This window comes from Erpetoichthys calabaricus, chromosome 2 (assembly GCF_900747795.2).
Source record: "Erpetoichthys calabaricus chromosome 2, fErpCal1.3, whole genome shotgun sequence".
Taxonomy (NCBI): Eukaryota; Metazoa; Chordata; class Cladistia; order Polypteriformes; family Polypteridae; genus Erpetoichthys; species Erpetoichthys calabaricus.
In genome coordinates, this window is record NC_041395.2 from 305,834,355 (window position 1) to 305,861,329 (window position 26,975).

A 26,975-nucleotide genomic window follows, 5' to 3' on the forward strand; every position below is an offset into this window, starting at 1 on the left:
ATGAGAGGCAAGAACTGCTCTCTCATAATCAAGAGGTTGCTGGTTTGATTCCCAGTCTTTCCTGCATTTACCGTTTTGAGTAGTGAGCTTCTCTTATTGTTACTATTGTAGAATAAACACATACATTTGATTTGAGTCTGTAGCAGCCAGTGTAAATTTATGGTACTTGTAAAGGTTAGCTTTGTTTTTTTTTTATTCAGTTTTATTTTCCCAGTCACATTCATGCTCCATTCACCCCCCCCCCCCCCACCCCCGATGTGTCACTGCTGTGTTCACATAAAGACGTGCCATAACAGAGGTGAACTCAGATGATGATGAGGGTTCTTAATCGGAGAAAGAATGCACGTCACACTTTTGCCGTCGTTGTACTGTCTATATGTACACAGGAAGCTCTGCAGTCTACTTGTGACTTTACGCTGTAGGAAGTAATTAAATAAATCAGGGTAAATAGGTAAATAACATTCGATCTGGCTTTTATATACAAAGTACAGCGATGGCAGCTTCCACCTGCAGCGATAGACTCTTCAATACGCGAGCGACTCTCCACGCTAGTATTTATATCTGGACGGTGTATGTGCCCAAAAAAGAACTCTGACTGCATTCTCGTGCCATTGCTTGCAAACTGAAGTGTCCGCATGCACTTTTCGCGGCATTACACGTGTATTTTTTTAACATGCCCGTGTTGATCAAACACAGGAAGCTCTGCAGTCTACTTGTGACTTCACGCTGTAATAAGTCAGTAAATAAATCAGGGTAAATAGGTAAATAACATTCGATCTGGCTTTTATATACAAAGTACAGCAATGGCAAAAGTGCGACGTGCATTCTTTCTCTGATGTAGAACCCTCATCATCATCTAAGTTCATCTCTGCTATATCTTTCAACTCTCTCTACCTATGTCTCTGTTTTTTGCAAGTGCGGCTTTGCCATCGTGGACCATAAGGTGCATACTAATTCAGCATGAGCAGGAACACTCAATAAAACTGATTAAAAAAATTCAAGTGAAAATGAGATACCAATAAGGCAGATTCACCAGAGTTTGTGTGTCAGCTTTTATCCATCCAGATCAGAGAATTTCCAGTTCCATTGTCTCAAAACACCACCCACATCTACAGTTATTCCCAGTTTCAAATAATAACTTAAGTGTCAGATCCCTTGGTGGGTAGTATGTATCTACCTGACAGAATAAAAGTGAAAAAAAAAGCACTAACTTTTGCAAGTACTACAAATTTACACCGGCTGTTACATAATATTAACAATAAGAGCAGCTCACTACTCAAAACGGCAAATATACAAGGCAGTCAGGATTGAACCGGGGGACTCTTGATTACAAGTCAGCAGTTCTTACCGCTGCGTCACGGAAGCTGTTGTATCATTCTTGTACCTTTTATGAAAGTGTTTATTTGATCTTTGGACTTCAGGCTTCACACATTATACATTCTGTTTTAATGATGTGTTTACATAGATTGTTGTAAGAAACGAAACACACATGAAATGCATTGTGTCCAAATAACGATCTATTATTTTCCTATACATCTCTAGGCACCTGACTCCCAGATAATCGAGGCATGAGCTGGGAGAACTTTGTGCCTGTTCTGTGGGCGGGTGGAGGGATGGAATAGTACGCTGCTTGATGCTTGTCTTGATTGTCACATTTACAAGACAAAAGACAATGATGGAGAGATGCAAAGGGATTTAAGGTGGGCTGGATTTATGAGTTTTTTCGTAGGCTTTGGTAATTTTAGTGTTAATGACGCTGGGGCATTTTGCCAAATAAGAACTCCAGAAACATACTTATGTATGTAATTTGAGGTTTTTAAGTAACCAGGTTTCTGCCTTAACTGGGTTATTCATCTTATCCTGATTTGGTGTGTTCATGTAAACACACTAATAGATACACAGGACACACCACAAACAACAACTTGTCCTTTTGTTAACATTAGAATCCTTGAATCCTACGAAAAAAGTCGTAATTCCGGGCCACCTTAAATTCCTTCGCATCTCCTCATCAGTGTCTTTGTTTTGCAAATGTGTTGATCAGCTCAAGTCTGTTTATTTTGCGGGAAGGGCTTCTGTTCTCTTTCTCCGATGTAGAACCCTCATCCTCATCTGAGTTCACCTCTGTTATAGCCATGTCTTTTTTTGAAAATTAACAGTGTCAGATTGGGGGAAGCGTGAACATGACTGAGAGAAAAATACTGAATAATAAAAAAAAAAAAACGCTAACCTTTACAAGTACCATAAATTTACACCGGCTGTTACAGACTCAAATCAAATGTATGTTTTTATTCTACAATAGTAACAATAAGAGAAGCTCACTACTCAAAACGGTAAATGCAGAAAAGACTGGGAATCAAACCAGCAACCTCTTGATTATGAGAGAGCAGTTCTTGTCTCTTCACCAGCCAAGCAGATGTGTCAGCATCGTCCCCTGATGCAATTTCTTTTTCTTTGGTTATATTCTTCAATAAAAGTGCACTTGTTTTGTTATACTTGTACCTTTTGTGAAAGTGTTTAGGTATGTTTTTTCGTAGGCTTCAGGGATTCTAGTGTTAAGGTAGAGAAAAGCCAAGCAAAATGACATCTTTTATTGGCTAACTAAAAAAATTACAATATGCAAGCTTTCGAGGCAACTCAGGCCCCTTCTTCACATTCATAATGGCTAACACGGTACAACACCCTAGTACTAGTGTTAAGGTAGATACACTGTATTTTCAGTATCACTTAAAGTTTTGACTGTCTTAGGGTTAGGTCATAAAATTGTGATTTATCATGCATTGCAGTCTAAGAGAAGCAACTAATATTACAGTAGTTGTTTTCTTTGTGGCAGATGCGGTCATTAATCCTGTATAAAATAAACATTGACCAACTGAGTGGCTTGCCTCAAAGATTCAGCAAGGAGAAGTGCCAGTCACAATTAGTGTGCTTGAGCTCACTGTACTGCTGAAAGGCAAATCTTCTTTGCTTCTGTTTTTGAAGGGGACTAAAACAAGTTCCCTTACAGTGCTTTCTAGGGTTGTGGTCCACAAATTACCCAGTGCCTTCTAATGAGGAGCAACTCCCCAACATAGTTCTGACACTACCATAATGTATTAGGAAACAACTAAGTTAGACTTGCAACAAATGTAGCACTTTGAATTTTCACAAAAGAGCACATGATTGGTCTCTTCTGACCAGAAGACCTTTTCACAAGTTTCCATCTTGTGTGAATGCTCAATTTTGTTGGATCTCTATTTCTAGGCAATGTCTGAGAGTGTGATGCAACTTTCCTTTCATGACTATTGAACTAAAAGTACTCGGATGGCAATCCAGATGGCACTGATCTATTCTTCTACATGTTTCTGATTTATGTATTAAATTTAACTGAGATGTGTTCAGTATATTTTTTCTTTTCATAGCTTTACTAGAGACTAACTATATCATAAATGAGTAAATAGCAGACCTCAAGTTTTTGTTTTGTAGATTTCAGTTATTTGTCCTTAAGGTACTATATCTGCTGACAAGTAGCTAAAAATTTTTTTTTTTCTTGAGTATGTGAATTTGCAATGAAAGTACATGTTGGGACAAAAATCACTGTCAACATTTGTAACACATGAACATTTGAAAACTTTTAAAGTGTCTAAAACTTTACTGAAGCATAAGATATATGTCACTTCAGATTTTAGCTTTCTTCATTATTAATTTTGTCAGTTGCATTAATAACTCAAAAATGTTATTTTTTGGAAGCCTTGCTTTCACTTACTGAACTAATTCTGTACACTGCATCCTTAATTTTTAACCTGAAGAATTTCTGTGGGTTAGAGCAATTTACTGCAACTGCATAAGAATACTGTTAATTATATGTAAGCTAATTCTAGAATAAGGTTTATAATTTGTCATAAAGCAGACTTTAAACAGATATACCTGCTAAAATGTCAGTGAATTAACACTCTTTTCAATACATATACTGCTAGTAGTAATTATGGTTTGTATTCTGCAAAGCCATGTCAGTTTTTCATGGACTGGGTGGCACAGCTGTCATAACAGTAGATACAGGAATAGAGGAGCTTATAGAGTGCTAATGACAGACTTATGACCAATAATTTTAACTCCCATCTGAATTTCTGCGCAGAAGAAAGTTAAACAAGTGAACTAATAAAGGAAAGTATAGGATAGACTGAGACAGTGATGGTTATGTTTTCATAAGGCAGATTGTAAATGTAATCAGTTTAAATTATAGAATGATAATTGAAAATTCAAGTGAAACCAAAATAAGGACAAAATAATATAAAATTAATACACCTAGTCAAACATAAAAAAATTTGTACGAAATACTCCATATAGTACTTCCATATAAAATTACACTTTAGTGATAGTACAGGAAATCACCAAATGGAAGGTTTTATAAAACAATACAATCAAATGTACTGTACAATACACAATCAATTACATTAAGTAATATAATATTTATTATGTAATAAACAGGACATTGAATCAAGTGAATAACTTCAATAATATTTAATTTGAAACTAAATACATTCAGCCAGATGAAGCAAAAAAGCTATATAGATAGTCAGACCGGTACAGGGCTGCGCCAAGGATATTGCATATTAGTCGAGGTATAGCTACGATTTTTGAGAGAAAATCTACCAGAAATTATTGCTAGGATCCTGGTTCGAATCCCGCTCATGGCACATTGCTGAGTGAAAGAATATATCTCTAAAATATATATTTTTTTAAACTTTCTCTTCGACGAACGGTGCTTTGAATTCTGCTTTGCAGATTTAGTTGTTTATTTTTATTTTTTGATTAAACAAAAACTGTTTAATGAATGATTGATTTGTTAAGGAACATATGGACAACAAGCATAGTTAAAATCACAATTAAACAAACTGCCTGCAAATTCTATTGAATCATAATTATAACAAATAACACATTTCACTTACTTATATAGCACCTTTACCATGGTCTCAGACGGCCGCACAGATAATCAAGAGGGGTACAGTAAAAAATAAATGCACAATAAGAATGAATAAATAATAGTTCACAGCCTTGTATTTGTATGTATTTATAAAATTTGGGAAGTAATATATTCTAGTTGATGCTGACATTTAATTAATTTGAAGTAGGTAAAAATATTTGGAAATTTTGCAAAGGGAAATGTTTATATACTTATAGTAAACAGCACACACACCTTTTAGCTAATTATATATATCTTCTTCTTCTTCATTCGTCTATTCCCATTAGGGGCTGCCACAGTGGATCATCTTTTATATATATCCTGGCCAAATCAGGCATCAGAATAGCACATAAACCCGCGTACAGTCTGCGCACTGTCCTTTTCAACGCTAAAAACAAGCAATTGACAGCAGAAACACGAAACAAAGTTTATAGCATTCCATGCAGTTCTTGCCCAGCGGTATACACAGGACAGACATCAAAAAGAATTGCAACTCGCATACAGGAACATTGCAACGCCATTAGAAGGAAGGACTCACAATCACAGATCTATACGTATACAAAATCAACTGGGACAATGTACAAGTAAGATTTAAGGCCAGTACTAAAAGTGCCAGAGAACTGGCTAAATCTTGACTATCAGACAAAAACGCCATTAACAAACATTTGGACATAAACCCAGCATATGCAAACTTAAGTAGAACATGTTCATATTAAATAAAACATTACGACCTATAACCCATATATATGCTGTTGTACAGCACGATTAGAATCATCTGAGTATTAAAGGTGTAGGTCTATTTTATAAGCATATTTTATAACATCAATGTTAATATCGGGTATAACTATAACTATTATTATTCTGTATTAGCATTGATATGAACGATTTGTGAAATTAGTGTTAAGTATACAAAATGAAACTATGATTATACAATTCAATGTTTATTATATTTATACATTATTATATCTGTCCTTACACATTTTGCACACATATTTAATAAATGTAATAAACTGCACCAAGAATGGTTAAAAAATCATTCAAAAAATGTGTAGGTGAATGTAAATACCCGGAGGCGCCATAATGTCTCTGTTCATGCCAACCCTTACAGATTTAGGTGTTGTGTCTTTCTGTGTTTTCTTCATCATTCAGCCTGTGCTCTGGCAGGGCAAACAAGCTGTCAGCTATCTTTACTATACGTTTCTTTGAGTGAATGAGTGCATTATCCACCTATTTATGTAATTATTTATTGAAAAGCTTCTGTAAAAAGCCAAATTTCCACCTGCGGACAAATAAAGTTCTATCTATCTATCTATCTATCTATCTATCTATCTATCTATCTATCTATCTATCTATCTATCTATCTATCTATCTATCTATCTATCTAATCATGCAGAAAAGATTTTCAAATTAATAGTCTTGGTCACATGACTAAACGAAGCAAACTACAAAGATCCTGGTAAACTGAAATAGACAAAACTGCCAATAAAAGTTGGCACAGATAACAGTTTATATGGAAGTTATTACTGGACATAGGTCAAATAATTTTTGATAGATATGGGGTTACGTATGGGACAAATTGGACCAAAAGCAAAAGGCCTGGAGCATGAAACATGACAAACACAATGTAACTAGTTTCAAATAGATAGGTCAATTTTTTCATAAGATATTGTTGTACATACTACATTTAATCAGTTTAATACCAGGTAATGGCTAGATTTTACAATCATAGCTGTGCTTTACAGAGATTCATTTACCTAGCCATTTTTAGAATACCGTGCTCAGAAACATTCAGAAAGGTTGTGGAAACTTTCATATTTCACGCTGCCTAAAGAGGCCAGGAGAAGAGTTAGTGTTAGGAATAAGTCACTGAAGATTTTTTTTATGGTTTAACCTCTCACCGCATCTGTCAGTCATTAGCAAAATTATGCCCAGTATAAATAATCTGTGATTTTAAATACATTTACTGTGTGGATTTAATGTGGGAATGTTTCTGTTGCCAATGGTCTTATATCCTGCTATACTGTAATTATCCTCTGCCCTGCACAGATGGCATATTTTTTCCCAGTCTATTACAAAGACTTCGGAAAGGCTCTCTCCAAATGAGTCCACATACGGTACTGTAACTACTGATTTTGGAGAACTGAAGATCTGATTAAATACTATCATATCTCCAAGCCCACAGAGGGAGGCAGAAAGTTCATTAAACCAAGGAGAACATAAAGAAGAAAATTAGCATACAGAACAGAATTTCTGTGGAAAGTTAATGTTCCCAGCATGATTAAAGCTGGCATCGAACAATTACAAAATATCAAGGGACTAGTGTCTCCTCATTTCTTCTGGTTATAAAATTGTTTCTTTCACATGTGAAACAACCTTTCCCGACACACTAGTCTGTCTAATTACTTGGAGTTCATGGGATATCGAGAGAAGGATTTTTCATTATGTTTTGAACTGAGTAACTTTAATTAAATTATTTTGTATTGAATATTATCAAAAAAAAAATTTAAAAAATAAAAATGTCGAAGAAAACTAAATTGTAATGCACACTGAAATATTTGTGACTCATCAAAATGTCCAAAGTGTTTTCTTGATGAAGATAGTTGTAAGTAAATGAAAATCCATTCAGGTGCTCATCTATTTATGGAACCTACTTAATGCAGTTTTTAGGACAGTAGAAGCAGAAGCCTGTTAAGGTAGCACAGGGCATGACCTTGGATGGCACCCTCATGAACATAAATACACACGCTAACAATATAATCATCTAAACCAATTCTGCATAGCTTATTAGCTAACCAAAGATTAAAAACCCATTCACCAATGCATCTATTTTCTGATCCACTTATTCCAATTTAATGTTGTGAAGAGGAGGGCACACGCACACATTATATCCCCACTACATGTCATACTGGGCCAGTAAAAATAGATAAATGTAAATTGTATTCATTTATTATCGTATAATGCCATGTATTATCTAAACAAAGTAATAATTGAAATATAGTGTAACCAAAACATGTTTTCTGTTGGAAAGATTAAACAGAAATGAGCTTACATCAATTTCACAAATAAAACAATCAGACCGCTTCATGGAACACTAAAATGAAAAAAAAGGTTTGAAGTGGCACTGTTCGTGTAATAATGTATGACCTTCATAGCTGGGTGAAACTGCAGTCATAAAGAAGTAATGTTTTTCTTTTTTTTGAATGACACTGATATGTTCAAACTGAGCAAAAAATATATTACATTCTTAACATACAGTATGTCCCTAAGGTTCATGTCAACACTTGTTTTCACTTTTTGAAACAAAACAGATATTGTGGTAACTCATTTCAAATTTCGTGCTACCGGCAAAAGAAGTAACATAACCAAACATTCTCAAACCCTCTTAATCTAACTCTGGGTAACCAGAGCCTTGGGCCTGTGGGTAGTACACCAGTCCATCATAAGGGCCATTCAAACAGATACCCATGGCGCCAATTCAGATTCACCTATTATACTAGAAAATGTGTCATGGAGATTTGGGAAATGTTTTTTATATATATATATATATATATATATATATATATATATATATATATAAATATATAATATATATATATATATATATATATATATATATATATATATATATATATATATATAAATCATATACCAACCATTTAGGCACAAAGCAATAAGAATCAATTCCCATATCAGACCATATAGCAGTCCCAAAGGAGTAGTAAATCAACAATGTACAGTCAAAACTACCCAATCCTGTCAGAACATCAAACCTGGGCATTCTTTGTGTTTAAACTGCAGTTGCTACATTCAGATGTTCAAATGTGACAGCCAAAGTGTAAAATGGTGTAAATATAACATCAACACATTGTTTGAACTGCAATATGAAAGAGTTATTTACAATTTATGTTGTTCTTGCCCATACTGTTTCATTGGGAAATCCAACATTATACACGCAGTAGAACACAAAAGCAACATACACACTCTGAAAAGTACCTGTGTCAAGAGACTAACAATAAAACTGCAACAGAAATGCAGTTGCAGTACTCTACTATTGAAATTGTAAAAACTACACCACAGAGGCAGAAATTACAACAACTGTATATTAAGGAGAGCTTTACAAATTGGGAATAGCTACTTCAGATGGACTCAGTGAACTCTTTGAACTGTTACCTCTGAACATAAGAAAGATATGATACAACTTTTGTGATTTTCCATTAATGCAAGTGTGGCTTTAGTGCATAGCACAGCACATGGAAAAATTAATGTGTACTTTACCTTGCAAGGAGACTCATAATACAACCCTATATTTCCAACATGACCATGAAGTATTTATTCGTTTAATTTTTAAACCTGCTTATGCCTGTTCAGTTTCATGGGGGGTTGCAGCCTACCACAGAAGCTTTGGCATACAACAGCAGGTGCACTTCTTTGATATTTGGATAGCACCAAAAGTCGTAGAATTCTGCAAACACTGACAGTTTCTCAGCAGTAAATCATTTTTGATGCACAGTGCTAGCCTTTGTAAAAATGCCTTTATCCATCCAATAGGTCTGATACTTATTTTTAAAAGATAACTGCATTTGTCTCTTGAATTTAACTACAAAATCTGCCAAGTCTTTGTCACCATTTTAAGTACTGTGAGCATCAAGTATTGCATCTTTCTTTCTCCTTTAAAAACTGAAAGTATGATGGATTGGTACACTCATGCTATGTAGGAAGCTCCATTTTAGTGTGAAAATTATCTGTACATTTTATACAAACGTAGGGGGCTATATGTAGTTTTTCTGGGCTCTAAAAAGGCAAAGGACTAAGTGTGGGTCAATCAAACATATTTTATAGCACTTATTAAAGTGAGAACCACTGCAAGACAATTCACAGAAGGTATAGGATTATAATTAGATAGTTTTTACACCATCAGGCAATCGTTATAATCAAGTTATCACACATTCAAAAAAATCATTTCAGCAATGTGAAGCTCAATATTTTCCATGTTAATAATAACAAACAATATTTTTTGTAATTTACTGTTTATTCAACTGTATCAGCCATTCACTGTGGGATATCAGCATGTACTGTATATTCATTCTACTCTGTTTTATTTTCCATTTTATCAGTTTTTTCAATGGAAACATGAACATGTTCTCCACTTCCTGGTTCATATTGTTTGTACCCTCTATCATTTCTTTCATATACACCATTAAGTATATGATTAAGTTCCTAAAATGTTTAATTCTAGAAGCATTGTATAAACAGTCTTTTGAGCATTGTTCTAGTGGTGTCTTTAGTGTCAAAATGGGAGGCTTTTGAAGAGTGAATTCAAAGAGGAGGCTTCCCTGCTGGCCTCACTGTCAGCTGGACTAAGGACTAATGGATGTTTAGTGAATGGATTGGGTATCTTCAGCAACTTCAGCACCAGGCACACCAAGGCCTTTATCTGTGCCATCCCTTCGCAAGCTGTATTGTGTCACTCTTGGTTTTTTTTAGTTTTTTTTTTGCTTTGGTGGCTGTTTAGTAGCTTTTCATTTTAAGGACATGTTGCACTCTGTGTCTTGGAAATTGTCATCAGGAGTACTAGAATGAAGAATATATTAAATAATTAATACTAGAATCCCTGAAGCCTACGAAAAAACTCGTAATCCTGGCCCACCATTCCTTAGCCCCTCTCCATTAGTGTCTTTTGTTTTATAAATGCGTCAATCAGCACAAGCAGCAAGCAGCCTGCTGTCCCAACCCCACGTGGTGTGAGGTTCCTGGAGTTGTATAGGGTAAATAATACAGTATATCGTTATTTGGAATACATACATGCCACGTGTGTTTTGTGTCTACAAAGAACTGTGTAAGTGTAGAATAAAAGGAAATGAGAGGCAAGAAATGCTGAACACATAACTAAAGCAGAAACTTTTTCCATGTTATACTAATAATGATGTGAAATATATAATGTGTGAAAACTTTACTCCAAATATCAAATAAACATGTGTGCTTTTATCTTTTATTCAAGAATATAACCAAAGAAATAAAGATCATTCAATTTACATGTTGTTGTCAATGAGTTAAAATCCCAAACTCAAATGTCACCTCCCACTACGATAAAGAGACTTAAGCTGTTAGAAGATTGCGACTGACTTCAGCTTCATTGGGGCTGGGATAGCAGGCTGCTTGCTGCTTGTGCTGACTGACACATTTGCAAAATAAAAGACACTGATGAGGAGAGGTACGAAGCAATTTAAGGTGGGCTGGGATTACGAGTTTTTTCATAGGCTTCAGGGATTCTAGTGTTAAAGAATTATCTGTCTGTCTGTGTGGGTTTCCTTCTGGAGAAGAGTTGACTGAAATCTGACCAATTGTCAAAACCGATTCATTTTTTTTTTCCTAATGAAAAATGGTATCAGTATCTGATATTTAACTTTATAAAGGATAAAGGGTGTCAAATAGTATTAATATACAGTATCTATACCTCTTTAAGCAACATAACTGTCTAAAATCTAGATAGGCTTAAATCTGTCTTCACAAAGTGCTACAGGACATCAATCCCATGTTTCACTTTTGCCTTTGACTCAAACACTACTGGATGACTGTCTTTACCATTCTTAGCCATTGACCTTTGGAATTTCAGTGGACTCTCATGATAATTTTGCAGAGTTTGGAGCTGAACACTGATCTTTTTAACATAGATCCACTTTTGGCTCCATCTACTTTGCAATATTTTAGGTGTGCTATAGTATCTTTAAACTATAAAAGATAAAGTAATACAAGCAGAGCTCACTGCAGCTACTCTACAAAATACGACAGCCTTTTCGGATATAGCTCTTCTTTCTCAGCACTTTATTACATATTATACTTTTCTTATTACCCCAATAAGACATCTACTGACCAAAGTGGAAGAACAGGAAGGAGTGGGTATGTCGAAGATGGGAAAAAGTGTACATTGTGTATGTGATCTAACCATTTTTTTAAAATTGTATAAAGCATTTTAAGGTTACTAGTATAATAAGCCAATCACAGCAACATCAGAAGCAAGGCATGACCCGACGTGGGGTGTTAGGTCATTCACAAGGCATGTCATTTTACGTACACTTTTTGTTTCGATATTTAAAAGGAAAGAGACCAACTTGTTTTAATATACCTGCAATAAGTACTAATATTCACTTTCTAAATATCACAAAGCTGCAATAAGAAATTTACAAAAGACTGCAATAACTCCAGAGGATGAAGCATATGAAATAGTGTTGCACTAATGGAAGGGATAAATGAAGAAGCTTACTGCTAATATACTCCTAAAAGGTTTTAGCTGAAACCAAATTAACCAAGGTAAGTAAAAAACAATTATTTTGTGTTCGCCTCTTACATGACATAGATAGATAGATAGATAGATAGATAGATAGATAGATAGATAGATAGATAGATAGATAGATAGATAGATAGATAGATAGATAGATAGATAGATAGATAGATAGATAGATACTTTATTAATCCCTCCAGCAGCAGCATACTGATAAAAACAATATTAAATTAAAGAGCGATAAAAATGCAGATATACAGACAGACAATAACTTTGTATAATTTTAATGTTTATCCCCCACTCACCCCCCCCCCCCCACCCCCCGGGTGGAATTGAAGAGTCATATAGTGTGGGGGAGAAACAATCTCCTCAGCCTGTCAGTGGAGCAGGACAGTGACAGAAGTCTGTCGCTGAAGCTGCTCCTCTGTCTGGAGATGATACTGTTCAGTGGATGCAGTGGATTCTCCATTATTGACAGGAGCCTGCTCAGCGCCTGTCGCTCTGCCACGGATTTCAAATGGTCCAGCTCCGTGCCTACAATAGAGCCTGCCTTCCTCACCAGTTTGTCCAGGCATGAGGTGTCCCTCTTCTTTATGCTGCCTCCCCAGCACACCACCGCGTAGAAGGGGGCACTCGCCACAACCGTCTGATAGAACATCTGCAGCATCTTATTGCAGATGCTGAAGGACGCCAGCCTTCTAAGGAAGTATAGTCAGCTCTGTCCTCTCTTGCACAGAGCATCAGTATTGGCAGTCCAGTCCAATTTATCATCCAACTGCACTCCCAGGTATTTATAGGTCTGTACCCTCTGCACACAGTCACCTCTGATGATCACTGGGTCCATGAGGGGCCTGGTCCTCCTAAAATCCATCACCAGCTCCTTGGTTTTGCTGGTGTTCAGTTGTAGGTGGTTTGAGTCACACCATTTAACAAAGTCCTTGATTAGGTTCCTATACTCCTCCTCCTGCCCACTCCTGATGCAGCTCATGATAGCAGTGTTGTCAGTGAACTTTTGCACATGGCAGGACTCCGAGTTGTATCGGAAGTCCGATGTATATGGGCTGAACAGGACCGGAGAAAGTACAGTCTCCTGCGGCGCTCCTGTGCTGCTGACCACAATGTCAGACCTGCAGTTCCATTGCATCATTTGACAAGGAAACAACATCACCTTTGTCCTCTGCAAATTTTTAGGGGTTTGTTTATAGAAATCAAGGTTAGCCTTTATTTTCCAGGTCAGTTGGCTGTTATTGTTGATAACGTGTAGCTAATTCGCTTCCCACTCTCAATAAAGCTAATCTGCCCAAATTTAAATATAAATGTTATGCTGCCTAAGTAACCATATCTTGATTTTTATTACTGTATGACACTGGATCTTTGAGAACCAAAAACATGCCTTTTCTGGAAATCTTCAAAGCTACAAAAAGGTACAGACAAGGGAGCTAATTAAGGCTTGTATTTTTAAGTTTGTCAAGATTTTTATAAGTATTACTGTTAAGATTAACACAGCTTCTTTAAAAATGGACACAATTTTAACTTAGTTAATTTAGAATCACAAAATGCCTTGTAAAAAAAACATCATTCTTCTGAAATCTTAAGCAGAAGTGACGTATGGTGGTCTCTACTAATGGGGTGTGAAATATACACAAAATGGATGAAATCAAAAAGTCATGAAAATCTGCTATCTTGGATATCCACGGAGATGAAATGATTGCTTATACACTCTTGCTTTGTACACAAGTCACCACTAATACTGTTAATTAAGCAGAAAGTTTTTTTCTAAAATTCCTCAGAAATTGAGATTATTATCATTAACAAAACCTGTAACTAAAAAACTAAATAATGCATTTAACTAATCACAGTAACAATGATACTAAAAGCTAAATGAAAAACAAAAACTAAACAAAATTAAAACTGCATACTAACTCAAAAACAAGCCAAATGAAATTAAAATGGTGGAAAAGAAATGTTTTTTTTTTTTTATTTAATAATTGAATTCCTGCAGACGTGCACAGTATATCTGTAGTACAACAAAGAGTGGGTCAGGAAACCCCTTGGCCAAACGTTTACGAAAGAACCGATGGCACAATGGCCCTCCTCCCAGTAATCAAATGTTAGATCTTTCCCAAGAAAGTCAGGGCTGAATGTGCCCAAAGTAATCCAACTAGTGTGACTTATGTTGATCCATTGTCACAGTGGGTGACACAGTAGTGCATTGGTGCGCTGCATCACAGTCTGGCGACCAGGGTTTGCATCCCCTTTCAATCCTGTGTGTAGTGTGCTAGTTCTCCCTGTCTGGATGGGTGGGTTTCTTCCGGTGCTCCGGTTTCCTCCAACAGGATGTCTAGAAATGGAGACACTGAATTGGCCCTGGTGTGTGGGTGTGGACTGGCACCCTGTTCAGGGTTTGTTCTCGCCTTGCACCCAATGTTAGCTGGGATAGGCGTTTCTTCCCCCCAACCTGCAACCCTGGTCTGGATTTAGCAGGTTAGAAAGTTAACATCACATTGTGAAATGGCATGTCAAGTTTGGCAGTTATTCACTTTGAAGTAACTTTGATTTGTGAAAAACGGTTAAGCAAAGCTCAATGTCCGAATAGTTCAACAGTTTAACTAGATTTAAAGATAAAAACCCCTAACATCCGATCTGAGCTCAAGCAGTTGAAACAAAATAGTTATCAAAATTTAAAACAATTAGGGATATCCTGAAAAATCATGATGCAGTTTTTAACACTAGAATCCCCTGAAGCCTACGAAAAATCTCGTATAGATGCTATATATTAAAACTATTTCACACCCTTTTCTTTAGAAAGTTAAATATCAGATACTGATACCATTTTTCATTAGGAAAAAAAATGAATCGGTTTTGACAATTGGTCAGATTTAAGTCAACTCTTCTCCAGAAGGAAACCCACACAGACAGACAGATAATTCTTTAACACTAGAATCCCTGAAGCCTATGAAAAAACTCGTAATCCCAGCCCACCTTAAATCCCTTTGCACCTCTCCATCAGCGTCTTTGTTTAGTAAATGTGTAGATCAGCACAAGCAGCCTGCTCTCCCATCCCCCCAATGCTGCAGAAAGGGCAAAAAGTTCTCCCAGCTCAAGTCTTTACCTGCGTGTGAGGTGCTTGAGTTGTATAGGGTAAATTATATATCGTTATTTGGAACACATGCATTTCATGTGTGTTCCATGTCCACGATGATCTGGGTAAGTGTAGGATGAAATGTGAGAAACGCAAGATATGTTGAACAAATACCTAAAATAGAAACTTTTTCATGTTATAGTACTAATGACAAAATTTTGACATGGAGTGTATAATGTGTGAAGACTGAAGTCCAAATATCAAATTAGCACTTTCACAAAAGGTACATGTATAACAAAACAAGTGTGCTTTTATTCAAGAATATAACTGAAGAAAAAGAAATCAGGTTAGGACATGATGCGGATACAATCCCTTGGGTGGCGCAGCAGTAAAAACTGCTGGCTCATAATCAAGAGTTCACAGGATCAATTCCGGGCACCCTCCAGAATTACCATTTTGAGTAGTGAGCTGCTGTTATTGTTAATATCCTCTTAATAAAATCCCTGTGTGCGTCAGGTATGTGTGTCTTCTGGTGAAGTGCGCATGCGCGGGGCACGGTGCGATGCGCGATATTACTGTCAGAGAAAGTTACAAGAGTTTTACTGAAATACAAACCAGTATTACTGCGAGAGGGAAATTAAAGGTACACAATACAGTGACGCATATTACAGCCACATACAAGCCAGTATTACTGTCAGAGAAAATAAAGGCATAATACCGACGCGCACGGCCTGTATTACCGCCAGAGAAAATTAAAGGTATATTATGGACATACAAGCCAGCGGACGTACAAGACAGTATTATTGTCACAGAAAATTAAAGACACACAATACATGGCGGCAGCCCACGAAGAACGGTCAGCTCAGCAAGTAAACATCAACAAAAAGAATGAAGTCAAAGTCCCTTGCCATTTAATATAGACTGTTCCTACTAATGTTATGCACTACTGTTCTAGCGCCCGTTAATGTAACGGGCTAAATGACTAGTTGTACAATAAAAACATACATTTGATTGAGTCCTTGTAACAGCCAGTGTAAATTTATGGTGCTTGTACACGTTAGGGTTTTTTTTTTTCTATTCAATTTTATTCTCTCAGTCACGTTCACGCTCGCACCAATCTGACACTGCTATTTTCAAATAAAGACATGTTATAACAGAGGTGAACTCAGACGAGGATGAGGGTTCTACATTGGAGAAAGAGAACAGAAGCCCTCCCTGCAAGAAACGTCTACTCACACATAAGAACAATGCAGCTGCACCAGGTGTAAAGGCGAATGATGGCACCGTTTGGGATGCAGCAAGAGGTCGGGGCATCATCCTGCCAGTGAATCTGCCCCACACCTGTCCTTCAATGAAACAGCAGGGCTTGCAGAACTCAACAAGGTATCGTACAAAGTTCCAATTGCGATTATGTTTTTTGATGGTCTTTATATAAAAACATTTATATGTTACTTATATAAGAGCCAGATCGAATGGTATTTACCTTGATTCATTTACGTATCTTCCTACAGCGTAAAGTCACAAGTAGACTACAGAGCTTCCTGTGTTTGATCACACGGGCATGCTCACAAAGTACATGTGTACTGAAGTGACTTTAGCTGCAGGTTTGAAGCTTCACGCAACTGTTGTTACGGTTCTGCCTTTGTCCAGAAACGTTTTCATGAGCTTTATGACCTTAGTCTCTGAAAATCTTTCTCCTGTGGGGTGACTGGGATTTTTTCCTGAATAAGATCAAACACAGTTGCGTAGGGTGCAACAGAAGTTACTACATGCATTTCTCAGTATCCATCAAATGATGATTTTTTTAAGCTAAAATGAAAACTAATCCAAAATGATGTTCTCAGCATAAAAACAAATACTGAATGGTCAAACGTTCAACTGAATCTAAACAGACAGATGAAATTTGTATAGAAATTAAAACTAATTTAACACTAGAATTACCAAAGCCTATGAAAAAACTCATAAATCCGTCCCACCTTAAATCCCTTCGCACTTCTCCATCAGCGTCTTTTGTCTTGAAAATGTGTTGATAAGCAGGAAGCAGCCTGCTATTACATCCCCCCATCGCCGTAGATTTCTCAGCTCAAGTCTGTTTACCTGTCAGTTGCTTAGAGTTGTATAGAGTGAGAAGTCAAGCAAAATGACACTTTTTATAAATACTATATCGTTATTTGGAACACGTGCATTTCATGTGTGTTCCATGTCTACAACAATCTATGTAAACACATTGCTGAAACAGAAACGTTTTTTCCTATTTTAGTAATAATTGACAATATGTAGACATGGAGTGTATAATGTGTGAAGCCTGAAGTCCAAATATCAAGTAAAAATTTTCACAAAAGGTACAAATATAACAGAACAAGTGCGCTTCTATTCAAGAATATAACTGCAAATAAAGAACCGGCGTTAGGGTGCGACATTGACACCCCTTTGATGCGATCGCTTTGGTGGCGCAACAGTAACAACTGTTGATTGGTAATCAAAACTTCACGAGTTCAATCCCAGACGACTCTGTTTTGAGAAGTGAGCTGCTCTTATTCTTACTATTTTAGAATAAAAACATACATTTGATTTGAGTTTGTAACAGCCGGTATAAATTTAAGATACTTATGTAACTGCCTTGCACCACCCTTCCTTTATCGGTAGGCAAGGCCCTGAGCTCTTTATAATGGTGTCGCCACCTCTATTGTTGGTAGGTATACTATCGCCCACCTTCAGCCTTATAATACATAATCAAATCACTGTTACTCAAATATAGAAAAAAAACTCTGTTTACTAAATTGAAACGTGAACAGTTTTCCAAACTTGATAAGTTACAAATATATACACTATGCATAAAACAAACAATAACTTATTTATAACTATACATATATCATGGGTCCGAAACTACTGGTGAGCTCACCTGGATTTATTTCCACAGTCAGTGAATATTACTCACTCCGCTGGGGGCCCCAAACATAGCTTGGGTGCATAGTGGCCAAACAAACAAAAACAGAAACTGGCCCCTTCACTTGAAAGTTTATTAAGCCACTTTAAAACAAACAAACAAAAAAAAAAAAAACACAGACCTTGTTTTATATATTCCTCTTTATACTCGGGTACCTCCTTTTGGCCTCCCTTTCTCCCTTTTATCTCAAACACCCTCTTTACTCGCTGATCGCCATTTCTGCACTTGTGTCCTGCCGTCTTTCCCTTTATCAACCAATTCTTTTATATTATTTAGCTGTTTGCTACATTTTAGTTCCTCTTTCTTTCTCTCCGTCTTGTTTCGGCATTTTGCCTCAACAGTGCCTCTCTTTACTTTTTCATTCTTTCCGTCTTGTTTCGGCATTTTGCCTCAACAGCACCTCTCTTTTCTCTTTTGTTCTTTCCATCTTGTTTCGGCGTGCTGCCTCAACAGTGACTCTTTTTCTCTTTCTTTCTTTCCGTCTTGTTTCGGCGTTTTGCCTCAACAGCGCCTCTCTTTTCTCTTTCGTTCTTTCCGTCTTGTTTCGGCATGCTGCCTCAACAGTGACTCTTTTTCTCTTTCGTTCTGTCCATCTTGTTTCGGCGTGCTGCCTCAACAGTGACTCTCTTTCTCTCTCGTTCTTTCCGTCTTGTTTCGCCGTGCTGCCTCAACAGTGACTCTCTTTCTCTCTCGTTCTTTCCATCTTGTTTCGGCATGCTGCCTCAACAGTGACTCTCTCTCTCTTTCTTTCCGTCTTGTTTCGGCGTGCTGCCACAACAGTGACTCTTTTTCTCTCTCATTCTTTCCGTCTTGTTTCGGTGTGCTGCCTCAACAGTGACTCTTTTTCTCATTCTTTCTTCGACTCTCACCCCAATCAGGCTACATTTTCATATATATTTAACTTCACCCAACCCCCCACAACTGGTACCCCATTTCATTCAATAAACTTTATTTACACAAACTCGCAGTTATATATTCCTTTTGAAACCTGACCCAGGTTACACCTGTAAAGGTTAGCTTTGTTTTTTATTGATTCAGTTTTATTCTCTTAGTTGCGTTCACCTCTTCCCCCGATCTGACACTGCTGTTTTCACAAAAAGACGTCCTATAACAGAGGTGAACTCAGATGATGAAGAGGGTTCTACATCGAAGAAAGAATGAACGTCGCACTTTTGACGTCGCTGTACTTTGAATATGTACACAGGAAGCTCTGCAGTCTACTTGTGACTTTACGCTGTAGGAAGATAAGTAAATAAATCAAGGTAAATAGGTAAATAACATTCAATCTGGCTCTTATATACAAAGCACAGTGACGGCAGCTTCCACCTGCAGCTATAGATTCTTCAGTACACGAGCGACTCTCCACACTAGTGTTTAGATCGTATTAAAGGGGTGTCAATGTCGCACCCTAACACAGGTTCTTTTTCTGCAGTTATATTCTTGAATAGAATCGCACTTGTTCTGTTATACTTGTACCTTTTGTGAAAGTGTTTACTTGATATTTGGACTTCAGGCTTCACTTATTATACACTTCATGTCTACATTTTGTCAATTATTACTAAAACATGAAAAACATTTCTATTTCAGCAATGTGTTTACATAGATTGTTGTAGACATGGAACACACATGAAATGCATGTGTTCCAAATAACGATATAGTATTTATAAAAGGTGTCATTTTGCTTGACTTCTCACTCTATACAACTCTAAGCAACTGACACAGAGGTAAACAGACTTGAGATGAGAAAACTGTGCGGCGGTGAGGGAATGTGATAGCAGGCTGCTTGCTGCTTATCGACACATTTACAAGACAAAAGAAGCTGATGGAAAGGTGCGAAGGGATTTAAGGTGGGACGGATTTACGAGTTTTTTCGTAGGCTTTGGTAATTCTAGTGTTAAAAAAATGTCAGAAAATAAGCTTAATCAGAATATGCAGACATTTTAAGACTTTGATGTTACTAATAATTCCTTTTCGAAGGCAGTCATATGTTCACATCATTGGGACATTTAGGAATCTTTACATTTAAAATATGTTTGCATCCTTTGAATAAATGTGATTGAAAAACAATTTTAGAGCAATGCTTTTGTACTACATCCAAGCTGTAGATTGTGACTAAGGAAACCTGGGCAACTTTAATTAACTTCACTCAGCACCTACTGTGGAAATTACACTACCAGGTGGTATCTTCAAACTTTACCAGGTTTTTTTTTCAAAGAATTCAACCCTACAAAATTTCAGACAGTACTGGAAATGGAACTGGAATTTGAAATAAAGAATGAAAGCTATACTGAGAAATGTGTGCAAATCATTGTCTAAAATTGTACATCATACTTATTTCAATTGAGATTTTCAAAAGTGTACATGGATCAAAACTCTAATTGTAAGCAATGTTTTTGGAAATTTGCCACATTCAGACCTTATTGAAATAAAATGTCCACATATGTATCTGGCAGTGTTGCAGTTACAATAATTCTTAACCCTGTATCATTGCTGTTAGACAAGGCACTTAAATGAACATCACTGTTTAATGGCTACACTATTGTAATGTTTTAAGCTCTATTGGTAGTACGTTTCATTATCTTACTCAACTGAAAAATCCTAATCAGCCTACTATCACATTTTGGAAAGGGATGTTCTCTTTTAATTCAGTTCAGAACAAATCTAATCCACCTCACAAAGAACTATCCACAACTTCTTTATAATTTGGTAGACATTTATTAATGTTGTCTTCGGTTAATTAAGCATGCTGAACCTCTGCTAACCTTAGACTGTCTCGATATCTTATAAGCATCTCTTCATATCGTCTTATTTCTTGATGTCTCTAGATAGGCAGGGAAGGGAATGTCAGATTTGATTTCAATAGGACATTGCATTGCTTTTCTGATTGACTTGTAATTTAATCAGTGTAATGTAACTCATAAATCCAATACAAAATATAAAAAATAAGTTTGTCAAGATTCACAAATGTTATCCTTTTAAAAAATATTGGTACAGAGTCAAATAATTAATTTGTTAGCGAAAAAGATGACAAAAAGTATATTGTAAATAGTGTTGCAAAAAGGCAGAAATGTGTTACTTATTTGGAACTCTGGTTCAACTAAATGACATATTTGAACATCTTATCATAAAAATTAATTATCTTTGATTTTAATTTTGTTGTTAATTTAATAATTATTATGTCAAATAACAGTGTAGTCAATCACAGCTTGCCACAAGAAGAACTATTTCTCAGGTCAGAATATTATTCAAAACAGCCATTAGCCCTTAATTAAAAAAAAAAAAAAATTATAAAAAAGCACACATTTTAATGGGCCTTGATCAAAACAATGGATAACAGGTCCAGATTCAAATGTTTTGTGGTAAACGTTGATTGTAATTACAATACTACTATTATATCAGTATACTATCTGTCCAGTAGGCTGCAGTTTGTGAGACTTCAGGACTGTGTTTCTGATATGGATGTGAGTAACACTGGAGCACCACATGGAACAGTCCTGACTCCTCTTATCTTCACTCTGTACACCTCAGATTGTAAATATTACAGTAGGGCATGTCACTTGCAGAAATTCTCAAATGATTCTGCACTTATGGTCTGTATTGACAAGAGGTGAGACACAAGAGAAGATTCCAGTGGAGAAGTTTGTTTCTTGATGCAGAAAGAATTGTCTACTTAATTGTCTAATTATCAACTAACTAAGGAAATAGTTATTGAATTTTACCACACCAAAGAGCCTCTATAACAGTTCACCTTTCAGGCAGTAGATCTTGAGGTGGTGCACTTCTCTAAGTACTTGAGTGTCCACATCAATGACAGGCTGGACTGGTCCAGTACCACAGAGGAACTAGATAAGAGAGGTTAGAGCAGGCTCTTTTTTCCTCAGAGGACTGTGCTCCTTTTAATGTGGGTAATGACATCTTTCACATCTGTAATGTGCTGGGCTGGTAACACCATTTGGGACACACTGGTAGTGAAGAAGTCAATGAAAACAAATTGAGTGCTGTTATGAACAATGCTGCGCATCCTCTCTCCATGATGCACTTTCAATAAATGAGTCGTTCAGCAGACGTATGTCAAAAAATGTTATGGGGGCTCCTTTATACCAATAGCAATATGCCTGCATAATGCCTCACTGAGACTGGGACTCTTTTAATCTTTAGCCAAGTCAGAAATCTTTCTTTCTTTTTAGTAATTCTGGTGTGGGTTTATGTGGTATATCATATTATTCATTCATTTATTTTAATTTATTTATAGATCTTAGGTAAAAAAAGCTCAGTTTCCCCCTTGGGACAACTAAAGTGCTATCTATCTATCTATTGTGGCGGGCGCCTGGGGGCGGTACCTAGCCGGGACATCTGGAAGGACTGGGAGAGGGACTATGCCTTCTCTGGACCAGGAGAGGGCAGCCACTCTGGTTTGTATGGTGGGCATGGGAACAGAGCATAGACGCTCAACCCTGTAGGGGCCAGTGGTCACCGCCAGGGGGTGCCCAGGTGCCTGAGAAGCCCTGGTCGTCAACACTTCCGCCACACCAGGAAGTGCCGCAGGAAGCTTGTCAGGAGGCACCTGGAGCACGTCCGGGTGGACTTAAAAGGGGCCGCCTCCCTACATTCATCAGCTGGAGTCAGGTGGAAGAGGACGTAGCTCGGAGGAGAGGAGTGGAGGCGGTGAAGGAAGGCAGGTGAATGAAGAGGCCCGGACTGATCTATCTATCTATCTATCTATCTATCTATCTATCTATCTATCTATCTATCTATCTATCTATCTATCTATCTATCTATCTATCTATCTATCTATCTATCTATCTATCTATCTATCTATCTATCTGCTAATTATGTTAATGTTCTCAAAGTAATAACAACGTAAGTAATGTCATGATTAATGAGATACAACACAAAAGTCACAGTAAGAGCTAACTTTTTTGAACAACATTCTTACATAAAGCAGCCCTCAGGTAAAATTATAAAGATTCTTATTAGACTCCTCTCTTATAGTACATAGAAATATAGAGTGTTGAATTATAGAGTAGACCTGATTTCCTGCTTGAAACGCTGGTGGAATGTTTAGAGTTAGCTTCAGGAGAGGCAAAACCAAATTTAAAATAATCTGAAACATTTATCAGAAGAGAAAAGTGTTTTGACTTTTTCATTTAAAACAGAATCGAAAACAAAATCTGCTCTTTGGTACTAACCTTGGTACTCTAGGCTGAAAAGCACAGACATCCTTTTCTTTACCTATCTATATAAATAAAATCATAGTAGCCTCTGCTTGTCTTTTGAAGTTTTCAGCTTTGTTGATCTTATTTTGTACAGTAACGACTGTGTTTTAACCCTCAGGTCACATCATGTCTGATTTTTCGCCAATTACCCAAAAGCAGCTGAACCAATTTTCATGAAATCTTGCATGCAGGTTTTCGTTGGTCCAACTTAAAATCCAGACTGCATGGCATTTTAAAAATTTCATTGGGTGAAATAGTTGTAATGGGAGGAGATGAAAAAATGCATCACTTCAAACGGCTGAGATGAAATTCATGAAATGTTGTGTGCATACAGTATTACTGTTGTTAGACAATGATAGATTTGCCATCTAGCTCTGTGGAAACGATTACTTGTGTATGGCTTTGTGTATTGTATTTACTTCAAGGGACTCAAGGCTTTGCTGTCAAAAAACAGGGCATGTTAAAGCCCATTGTGTGATTTTGGGCTATCCAAGAAATAGAGTGTTGCTGATGGTAATGATTGATTTATACCTGCATGTGGTGTGTTCTCAGGTCAGCACTAGTAGTAGTAAAACCCAACAAAATAAAACAAAAAAATACTTTGTTTAAGAAAGCCTTAGTGTGATTCCAAATATCCAAGCATTAGGAGGAAAGCACTGTCCATACAACCGTTATGAAGCTCTCTTTTTATTTAAAGTGCCTGGCAGTTAGGAAGCATGACTGGGATGCAAGGATAGGGGGATGTTGTTAAATCAGAACAAAATCCTGTTTTTCAAGAAAGGGTACAAGAAACATTTTAAGACGATAATAGGTGATGATCATAAGTGTGCTAATAATTCCAAGAATGGTTACATGAGAGCCCAGAAATTGATAGTTACTAGAGAGGTAGTGTAGCGGGGACACTGGCATTAAATCCAGTAATGACAAAAGAGTCAACATTAAAAAAAAAAAACAAATATTTGCTTTCTTATCTTAACAGAAACAAATATACCCACTCAATGCTGGATACTTCATATAGTTAGTAACTATAATTCACTCATTCTGTAAAAAAACCTGTTTAATCTACATGAGAGCTGTTGAAACTGCCCATGCAGTACTGGTTTCATTCCTGGACATGGCACTGATAATTCACAGGATACACTCTAACATTTACTAAAAGGACCAACCTAGAGCTACTAATGAATCTGTTACACATAGTAATAATAATGATAATAATAATAAATAATTATATTTATGATTTATTTAGGCCTGGGGAAATATCCAACACAGTGATGCAGAGAATGTGTATGGTCCAGAGTAACAGTGACAAAATTCAGATCCACTTTGCCACCGTGCCACTACCTAAATATATTGTAATATAATGTGCAAAGAATTATTGTAGATACTGCACTGCTGAAGAGAAATAGCCCAATGAAGTTGTTTAACAAAAACAAATTACATGAAGATGATTCATGATCCTCCGTGATCTACAACTTACCATTCGAAATCAGCTGCTGTACAAATACAAGGTTCAGATGATAAAATTCTTGAATAATCCTTTCCAAGCATGCAGCGGTTTCCAGGCCTGCGTTTCATATAGATTTGCTTTTCTCCCATTACACAAGGATCACCCTAATTGAAAAAAAGACAACAGAGTAAATTATTGCAAGTCCACCTAAAACTGGCATAATCATCATCATCATTGCTTTAACTTCCGTTTTTATGGGTTTACTCAGGTTAGCCAGTTCCCAACTAAATTTGTTCTAAACTCCCACAGGCTTAAATACACCTTGTACAGCTCACATTTTTTACCTTCTGGTATCTACAAAAGAATTGTGTGAGATGTTATTTATTCCATGACCATTTACACAGTGACAGCCTCTTCACATGGCTTTTACGAGCTTTTTGTGGAATGGGAATGACACCATTAAAGCAAAGCTGTAAAAGGACTGAAATGAGAATAATCAGTCAAGGAGGAAAGAAAAACAAGTGTCAGGTTTAGATGAAAGATCAGTGAAAGGGTAACACATCATATAATGAGGTAAAAGAGACAGAGGTGTTTTGGGTAAGAAGAACAAAAAAAAAAAAGATAAATGGGCAAAGTGGAACAATTTGATGGAACAGGAGGAGATGAAGCCAGGGGTGACTTAAAACAGCAAAGCTGAAATGGAAAGACATTGTCTCACTTCTACAGAGGGGTCCTTTCATCGGATTGGCTGGCCCAGCACTGTTTCAGCTGTGGAATGGCCAAATGGGGGAGGCAGCTTGAAGGATGAGGTCTCCATGACTCTATACAAATACAAATCTTATTATGGGATATATCATCTACTGTTAAATTCTGCTCTGTACTTCTAAAATTTATATATATATATATTTTTTTTTTTATTTCTTACTATATGAGAAATTGTTCTGTGTACTGTACTGTATTGTATTGACCCCCCTTCTTTTGACACCCACTGCACGCCCAATCTACCTGGAAAGGGGTCTCTCTTTGAACTGCCTTTCCCAAGGTTTCTTCCATTTTTCCCTACTAGGTTTTTTTGGGAGTTTTTCCTTGTCTTCTTAGAGAGTCAAGGCTGGGGGTCTGTCAAGAGGCAGGGCCTGTTAAAGCCCATTGCAGCACTTCCTGTGTGATTTTGGGCTATACAAAAATAAACTGTATTGTATTGTATTGTATACAGATGCCGATGACCACTGAGAGTGGAGCAAAGGAATATGGAGCGGGTGGATCTGATATCACCTGACTTTAATCGATTCCATAAACTGACTCCACTGGTTGGCGGCAGTATTTAAAGAAGAATTGAGTCAGGAGATGGATCATGGTTTTATTATCAGGCAAAGATAAGTACTTGGAAGACAGTAACTAATAAATAAGCCCAGGACATGATCAAATCAAAATCATAAATTGTGAAAATAATAGTGGAGGAATTGAATACCAAAATATTTTCATGTATCCCAAAGCCAAAAAATAATACAAAACTCTTGGTCAATTAACAAAAGAATTTGTTGGCAAAATCAGATTGAAATACTTGTGACAATGCTAGTTTTTTCCTTGTTGTATCAGCAAACTTTAACAAACCCAGAAGCAGTGTTGTACAAGTTCACACCTCACAAGAACTAGCTCTAAGTTCAGTTCACACAGATTAAAATGAATAAATTCACATTCATAGTTCATCATTTCAATTTTGAAGTAGCTCATGTTCAGTTCATTTTGTATTTTTTAAGAAGTGAGAATAAATGACTTATGAGTTTACTTTTTCAATTTTGCAAACCTTATATTAGGCTATTACAGTGTTTTTGAATAAAATAAAATAATTATGAAGACTTTTTTTTATATAAATACACTTCATTGAGTTATACCCAGGGCGGCACGGTGGCGCAGTGGGTAGCGCTGCTGCCTCGCAGTTGGGACACCTGGGGACCTGGGTTTGGATTCAGCGGGTTGGAAAATGGATGGATGGATGGAGTTATACCCAGCAACAAACACATATAACCATATATGCTAATATCCATCCATCCATCCATTTTCCAAC

At 36.7% G+C, this 26,975-nt stretch overlaps 1 protein-coding gene across 1 annotated transcript in view; it reads right to left on the bottom strand.

Moving 5' to 3' along the window:
- sorcs3a (sortilin related VPS10 domain containing receptor 3a) overlaps positions 1-26,975 on the bottom strand; it is a 1,273,344-nt gene that overhangs the window by 226,453 nt on the left and 1,019,916 nt on the right. The window contains exon 16 of the mRNA XM_051922209.1: positions 24,941-25,074. Within this exon, the coding sequence (XP_051778169.1) occupies positions 24,941-25,074 (134 nt within the window). The remainder of the gene's footprint in view (positions 1-24,940; positions 25,075-26,975) is intronic.